Source organism: Telopea speciosissima, chromosome 1, assembly GCF_018873765.1.
Source record: "Telopea speciosissima isolate NSW1024214 ecotype Mountain lineage chromosome 1, Tspe_v1, whole genome shotgun sequence".
Taxonomy (NCBI): domain Eukaryota; kingdom Viridiplantae; phylum Streptophyta; class Magnoliopsida; order Proteales; family Proteaceae; genus Telopea; species Telopea speciosissima.
The window spans coordinates 12,022,974-12,031,195 of record NC_057916.1 but is presented as its reverse complement, the minus strand read 5'-3'; the positions used below and the strand labels follow the sequence as shown (position 1 = coordinate 12,031,195).

Sequence of the window (8,222 nt, the reverse complement as noted above, 5' to 3'; positions counted from 1 at the left end):
TATTTACCAAAAAAAAAAACAAAAACTCTACCCATACAACTATGCATAGAACTCGTCTCTAGGCAGCCCAACACCTAGGGAGGCATCCCAATTGTTGGGCTGTACCGCACACATCCCGGTTTGTGCATGGTCATTCACAAAATCTTTTGCCAATTAAATCCAAACATAACATTTTTGAAACATACTTAAAGATAATATTTTATAAAATGTGATGTATCTCAAATATCCAAGCACAATTTCTCCAAATGTAAAGAAGAACCCAAGTATAATGTATCCCCTAAGAAAAATATATCTTGCTCAGGATGTGAGTTGGAGTTCACAGTTTTAGGAATTAGAATCGAATTAATCATATTGGTCATTTTGTATTGGTATCGAGTGTGATTTGTAATCAAAAGTGATATGATACGAATGTAATAATTTTTTTTTCTTCGTGAAAATATTATTTTGATCTAGTATTTTTATTGATACTGATATTAGCGGCAACAAATATGGTTGGGTGGATGACAAGCTCTCCTCAGTAGATACGATTGTTCTAAGGACCCTTGAATTGGACCCTGATCCTCTACTGCCGAGCTGTCCGGTAGGACCCTACTGGCAAGACACAGCAAGACGGAGAATGACCGCCTTACCCCCTGCCCAAACGCCTTGCCTGAGCTGAGGATAAGGTGGTCATTCACTATTCTGCTGTATCTTGATGATAGGATCCTGTCCTCGGGCAGCTCGGGAGTAGAAGATCCAAATTGCCTTGGATTTGGGTTCTTCTCCGTGCGGGTGGTAACCACACAAAAATATAATTAATTAGCTGTCCCTTCTCGGCTTCTCCCTCTCCTCTTTTTTTTTTTTTTTGTAGAAGCTTCTCCCTTTCCTCTGTGTACGATGATGTTCGGCTTTTTGTGAACTGTAATCCTCCATTATTGTGCACCGTCATGTTCGTCCCATAACGCCTTTGTTTACACCTGCTCAGCTTTTTTCTCTTTCTCTCTTTCTCTCTTTCTCTCTTTCTCTCTTTCTTGTCTTCTCAACAAAAAATAAGATAAACGTTTGGTTGGCAGATGTTTTTATAATTTTATAACCTTTAGAAGAACCTTATCCATGAACGTGAACATCCTTACATATTTTGCATAAAAAAAAAGGTCAAAATTTTATGGACAAGTTTTAGGGGAAATCCTCATTAACATGTCAAGTTTGAATTTTATAGGAATTTGAATGGTGGTAAAATATAGATTTTAAAATTAAAGGTGATTAAAAAATATACAATATTTAAAAACAATCTCTTTGTAAAAACAAGGGTAAAACTGTGCATCACAATTATATTAAAGTGTGTTGGAAAAATTGAAGTAGCAATATTAAAGTGTATTGGAAAAATTCCAACTTTTCATCTTTTAAAAAAAAAAGAAATCTCTCTCTCTCTTCACATGGATTAGTGAAATGATCACCCCACCCTACCCTTTGGATGCCGTGTGAATGAAAATCTCATTTAGGGATGTAAATGAATAGTCAAAATTTGTTTCAGTATTTGTGTCCGTATCTGTTTAGCACTATCCAAATCCGTTCGAAAGCTAAACGGATATGAATACGAATAGGCTATAACTATCCGAAAAACTATATTTACATGTAAACGGATAAAATATTCGATCCGTATCCGTGTTCGTATCCGTTTAGCACTATCCGAATCCGTCCAAAGCTAATCGGATGTGAATGCAGATGCGATATAACACTATTCGAACCGAATCCGATCCATTTACATCCCTAATTCCTTTGGCCCGCACTGACGCCTAGACCACGAAGCCAGGCAGCAAATTCCTTGCACCAACAAAATTTAAAGTGACGTTTTGCCCATTGCCCTTTTTGATCTGATTGAGACTGATTGGCCCTACCGGCCTACCCGCACGGCCCCGCCTAACTAACTCTTTCAGTGCTCTCTGCTCGCTATACGGTAGTTGTGTGTGAAGTCTCTGATTAAAAGTGTTCTTCATGTGGTATCTCTCGCTCTCTCATGATCTCATCTCTCGTCACCTCATCGCGATCCTCTGCGTTTCTTGCGTCGTTCCTATTGAACACATTCTGACATACCATTTGTAACGAAGTAATTGTTCTTCAAAATTGTCAAAAAAAAATTAAAGAATTCTCTACTCACAGATCTTTCTCAGTGAAGTTCCTTCTCTCTCTCTCTCGCGACTCTAGGAGTGGAGTCTGGACCAGAAGAGTTTCTGAGCTTTTGACAACAGACACAGTTGTCTCCCTCGCTATGGCGGCTGAGAATATACTGAAATCCAGAGAGGTTTCAACAATGATAAAGCAGGGTTTCATTCCAGACCCATCACTCTGTTTCGCTCCTTCAAGGATTGTTTCTAGGGTTTCTCCTTCTTCTTCTCCCTCCAACCCTTCTCCTCCTCCCGCTTTTTCTGACAAGCTCAGATCCAGTCCCACCCTTTTCGAGATGATGTCCGAATCCAAGCGTACTGTTGACAAGCGTCACGAGCTCCAGAAGAGGGTTTCCAAGATCTTGGCGGAAGCTCCATTTAACAACCTCAATGGTGAGAGTGTAGGTGATGTGAAGCTTACCATCACCTCCAAAGATGGCTTTAGCGTTTCTATGAACGTCCATCGCCGGGTGCTCGCCGGTCGTAGCCGTTTCTTTGCGGAGAAGCTCGGGCAGGATGGGGACGTCTCTCATTCAGTGGAGATCTGCGATTGCGACGATGTTGAGATTTATGTGGAGACTGTGGTTATGATGTATTGTGACGATTTGAAGAAGAGATTGACGAACGAGGAGGTTCGCAAGGTCTTGGGTTTGCTCAAGGTATATAATACTTTTTTTTTTTTCTTTCCATTTACATATAATAGGTTTTCTTGCACTTTGATCATCTCAGGGAGGAATGCAAGTAGCAACAGAATCTTTTTTGGTTTTCAACTGTACATTTTAATTTTCCTAATAACGGGGTTTTGGGTGTGGCTACTGTGACTGCTCTTCAATTCTCAATTCAAGTTGCTTTTCTTTTTCACTTTCTTTCTTTCTGGTATTACTTTGAACTGCTTAATATGGTGATTAACAACAATAATGGAAAGAAAGCAAGTGGTAATTTCCTTTTGGCTCCATCTGGTTGCAAGAGAAACAAAGGAAAGAGAGGGGAAGGGAAGTTAAATCAAAACTAAAAAAATGAATACTTCTATATTTATTACCTAACATGATTAAATTTTACTAAATTCTGCAATGAAATTTTGATTAAGGTTCCACCAGTCTCTATTCATTCGTCCCTATTTAGATGATGGAACTTTGCCTCCTCCTTGTAATTGGAGGATACAATATACAATTCAAATACTAGCTTTAGTAATTGTGTGTGAAGCAAGAAGAACATATCATTATTAGCATTACCTCCAACTGAACAGCTTATCACCTATCTTTTTTTTGAGAAGGGGGGGGGGGGGGCTTAATCAAAATGTGGTTTCGCTCATTAAACTTCAGTTTTGACTATTTTATTGCAACATCGTTGTCATTTTTTCTTCTTTCTCTTCTATTTTTTGGTGTGTTGCAGGAGTCCAGGACCATACACTCCTGTTGTTTATGCAGCAACAATTAGAGTACTTCATTATTTGGTTGAGGATCCATAGTAACTTTCTAATTAATTTTCACAGAATTTTTAGCCTCTTACAAGCTATAGGTTTTTTTTTATTATGATTTTATATTTAATTACGTAGTGGGAAAACCTTCCTTATTACAGAAGACGAGCTGGATTCATCTTTTGGTTTTTCAGCTAGTTCAAAAGTTCTTAATTTCCCGTTGTCGTATGCTTTAGCCTGTATGTTATTCCACTCGCTTTGTTCCATCATGGTGAATCTTTGTAATATCAGTGTTTCTTTTACAGGTTTCTGCAGCTATGAAATTTGACGCCGGGATAGTGTCTTGCCTGGAATATTTGGAAGCAGTCCCATGGTCCGAGGATGAAGAGGAGAAAGTCATTTCTCACCTCACTCAACTCCAGCTTCATGATTCAGTCACAGAAGTTCTGCAAAGAATTTCAGTAGAACCTTCTAGTTCAGCTAGATCTGATGAGATCTTCATGCGACTCCTCACCAGTGTTCTACAAGCCAAGGATGATAAAGCCCGACGAGAAATGAAGACTCTGGTATCTGGTCTGCTCAGAGAGGACACCACCGCTCACGGCAAGCATAACAGAGTTGATGTATCTAGAGAAACCCTTTACCATCTGTGCCATGGATGCCTCAGTTCTCTTGTACTTTGTTTATCTGAAGCTGCAAGTTTGGATGAGAGCAGGCGGGATCGAGGAGTGCTAATGGGTGAGATCACTCGAGAAGCTGACAATATGCAATGGATTGCCGGTATTCTGATTGAAAAGAAGATGGCTGATGATTTTGTGACCTTGTGGGCAGATCAGAAAGAGCTTGCTATCCTTCATTCGAAGATCCCCTCAATGTATCGGTATGAAATTAGCAGGATCACTGCTCAGCTGTGTATTGCAGTTGGGAGAGGGCAAATCTTGTTGCCAAAAGATGCTAGATATTCTTTGCTATCAACATGGTTGGAAGCTCTATATGAAGACTTTGGATGGATGAGGAGAGCTTGTAGATCAGTTGATAAGAAATTGGTGGAGGATGGATTGAGTCAGATGATTCTTACATTGCCACTACCACAGCAACAGGCTCTCTTATTGAATTGGTTTGATCGATTCTTGAACAGAGGAGATGATTGTCCCAATATCCAGAGAGCATTTGAGGTCTGGTGGAGAAGAGCTTTCATCAGGCAATATGTGACTGATCAGGATCACTCACATTTACAGATTGCTGTCTGTGATGACCCTACCTAAAGGTAAACAAGCTGGCCATTTCAAACAAGGTTCGAGAACTCGGGTCTCGGTGGCATCTCGGCTAGGCCGAAACCGAGTCGAGCCGAGATCTCGCCGAGTTGGTGCAATTTTTTTTTGGACTCGGACCCCAACTCGGTGGGTTGTACACATATTTTGGGTTCAAACTTGGTATCCAACCTATTTCGGCCATTTAAACACAATGGCATGCCCAGTTTGCCAAAAACAAGTCCAAATATGAGTTTCACTTTGGACCATAGGTTGGTAGGCGACAGTCGTACTAAAAGTCTAAAACAACATAATCTATATATAATTTAGTAAAACATAGCAAATTAGCAATCAAAACATTCTAATTAGCACACATCAATCAAAACATTCAAATAAAATGTACATTACATCAATGTTCACTTAATTTGTTACATAAAATGAGATTGAACAAGAAATTCATCCCTATATCGATCCACATATAATTCCCATGTCATGGAATTGCTATAGTGTTGCAAATAGTGTGACACGCTTCCATATAAGTCTTCGATCAACATATACCAATCTCCCTATCTTAGGGTACATGGGAGGTTGTTGGTATGAGGTGTAAGATCCACTCTTTCATATATTGAGTTTGAGGCATGTATGACTGGTTTGGGACTAGGAATGTATGCCCAACACGACCTAGAGCTTTGATTGTCATACTCACCTTGCCTATGCCCATAGGCGACTATAATCATATAATCGATGCTCTGCTGGCCATAGTCATAGCCATGATGATGCTTTGAGATGATTGCCATGACCGATGCTCACTAGTAGTATCTATACTCATGCTTCCAAACTTGTAAGCATGGTGTTCATAATCTTGTTGTCCTCCTCCCGAGCATATGACGATGTGAGTGTTTGCGACCCTTCTTTCTCATTGTATGTTTTAGGGTAGCCACCATGGTCTTGATCTTGAGTGGCATGCGTAAACGAGACTCACCGGTGAAACGCACAGGGTCCTCCTGCGTTCCAACTTCTTGCTCAGTCTTGCTCGCGCATCCCCTCATGACGATCATCATAATAACCGCCACTCCGCATGCCACTAGCACCATCACCATCACCATCACCATCACCATCACCATCACCATCACCATCACTAGCATCACCAGGTGTCATCACCACCACCATCATCATATATTAAAACCACATGAATCTAACAAGGATTACAAAATTTTTTTGGAAAAATAGATTTGGGAAGAAATAGAAAACACCTTTGAAATCTTGCAAATAGGTGATGATGCTCCAAATTGGCACTTGAATCTTCACTTTGGCACTTCAATCTAACTCCAAACAGGCATTCCATCCAACAATCGAAAGAAAGAAGAAGAAATTTGAAGGAGAGGTTTTTCCCTTGGTTTAGAGCCTAAGAACTTACTTCTGCTCTCTCTTATGTTGGAAATGGTTTTTGGGTGAAAATTGGGCTAAATACAACTAACTAGCATCTTTGGGCCCAACCGAGATCTCTGCGAGATATTGGTTTTTGTACTAAAAACCATGATTTTCACCTTCGAGATATCACCGAGATCTCGGCGAGATCTCGGTCGAGAAATTGTAGTTTTTGTACCGACTAGGAACTCGACTCGGTTTGCCCAAACCGAGAAACTCGCGAGATCTCGGCGAGATCTCGCGAATTCTCGAACCTTGATTTCAAATTCATCCTAGGTTAGCTCTAAGTTCTTGGACAATCATTGCCTTATTTTACTGTAACTTCTTATCCTCTCTTTGCTGCTGTGTATTTGCATTCTTATGCAAAATCTTTTTTAATGTGTTCGGTCATTTTAAATGGAAACTAGGAGTATGTTGGGAGAATTATGTGGTTTGAGTCATCATGGGCAATTGGTTTACCCAAACCTACCTGACCCGACAAAAAAATTGAGGGATCTACTGTTAGTATTTGCTACCAATTGTATATTTATTGGTCCATTGGGGGGAGCCATTATTCTGTGGTAGTAACATGAGCATTTTAGCAGTGGGTTTACCCAAAGTTTCCTGAACCTGAGGAAGGAATGAAAAGAAACCTAGTTTGGGTTGGTTTTTATGGTTTCCACCGTGTCTTATGGGTCTAAGGAGCAAAAACCTGAGGTTCGGTTGGGCTTGGTTGAGCGATTGATGGCTTGCCTGTACCCTCAGTAAAGGGGAGTAAACCCAATACTTCATGTCATATAGTTAACCCACGGCATTCCTAGGGCAGCTTGAGCAGTCGGGTTTGCTTGGTATGTTACTGGCCTTGGACAATGATATGAACATTATATTTGCTAATGATGGGTTGTAGGTCTTAATCATCCAGCAAGCTCATTAACCAGTAAAACCTGCCCAAGCCCAACCCAAACTGAGAGAAACTGAAAGATGTTGTAGGCTAGGAAGTAATACTTAGATAGGGCTGGTCCTAGGAAAAGTGCAAACCCGGTGTAGGGGGTAAGAGTACTCTACTTCCCTCCCAAGCCATTTCAACTGGGTAGGTCAAATGCCCACCACCAGTTCAACTACATAATAACTAGAGGATGATAATATGTGCAGTAAGTATGAATGCACTACTTGTTTTAATTAGAACATATTAGTTAATCAAGTGGTACTGTAAAACCAATCAACTAAATACTATCATCATCATAGATGTGACTAGATCAGCTTTTAATCATCAATTATGTTTGACTCTTGCTTTAATCATCATGTTTATGTAGATGGCGAGTATCTTCTGGAGAAGGAAGAAGATTTTGATTGTAAGCTCCACTCTTCTAGTGGTGTTTCTAATCCCATCACTCTTTATTTGAGCTTCTGTGCCATTTCTCAGTGCCCAGAGTTGATGTAAAATTTGTTGCAAGGCATGAGATCAATCTTAAAGTGGCTTTTGAAGTACCGAGTCAAGATAATGGATCTCTCTGCCATGCGCTAAGTAGCTGCTTTGTGCATCCCATGAAGTTTTTCATGACACCAGATCTGTGGTTAGGAACTAAAGACAAACAATGGATGACTTCCCAGCATTTGGATCAAAGTGGGTAATCTTTGCAACATCCATGTGCCTGACTTGGTCACCGTTAGTTTGATCTGGAGATGAAGATGACGATGGCAAACGAATGGTCGGACTTCCTCACATACTTGCTAAAGAACTGTTTTACAGTCTCAACAGTAATTGTTTCTGGTACATCGATCATATGAACTCGCTGTAAAGTTTTAGTAACTGGGGTTGGTGCAATTTCCTTCAAAACCAAATGATGTTTACGCATTTATTTTTGTATTTTGTTTAGTCCCTAATAATTGGGCAGGTTCTGGTTTTTCGTACCAAGAAAATAAAGCTTTTACTTGTACAAGTCTTCATCAACTGCCATATACCCATGTGGCAGCTAAGTTGGTTATTGGCATTCAGCACATGTA

General features: G+C 40.1%; 1 protein-coding gene across 2 annotated transcripts; it reads left to right on the top strand.

The window, feature by feature from the left end:
• The first annotated feature begins 2,118 nt into the window (after positions 1 to 2,118).
• On the top strand, positions 2,119 to 7,882 carry LOC122658138 (BTB/POZ domain-containing protein At5g60050). Of its 2 annotated transcripts, none has more exons than XM_043853046.1 (3): positions 2,119 to 2,803; positions 3,867 to 4,828; positions 7,549 to 7,882. In XM_043853046.1, exons 1-2 carry the CDS (start codon positions 2,249 to 2,251, stop codon positions 4,824 to 4,826), a joined length of 1,515 nt encoding a protein of 504 aa, XP_043708981.1. In that variant the 5' UTR covers positions 2,119 to 2,248; the 3' UTR covers positions 4,827 to 4,828; positions 7,549 to 7,882. The 2 variants fall into 2 exon arrangements, with proteins under 2 accessions (XP_043708981.1, XP_043708988.1); XM_043853053.1 differs by having other exon boundaries at positions 7,532 to 7,882.
• Positions 7,883 to 8,222: the final 340 nt, after the last annotated feature.

Bases quoted from the DNA above. Each gene is read 5' to 3' on its own strand.
- LOC122658138 (XM_043853046.1), top strand. From the start codon at position 2,249: ATGGCGGCTGAGAATATACTGAAATCCAGAGAGGTTTCAACAATGATA. The intron at 2,804-3,866 runs GTATATAATACT...TTTCTTTTACAG, and splicing joins AGGTCTTGGGTTTGCTCAAG to GTTTCTGCAGCTATGAAATT.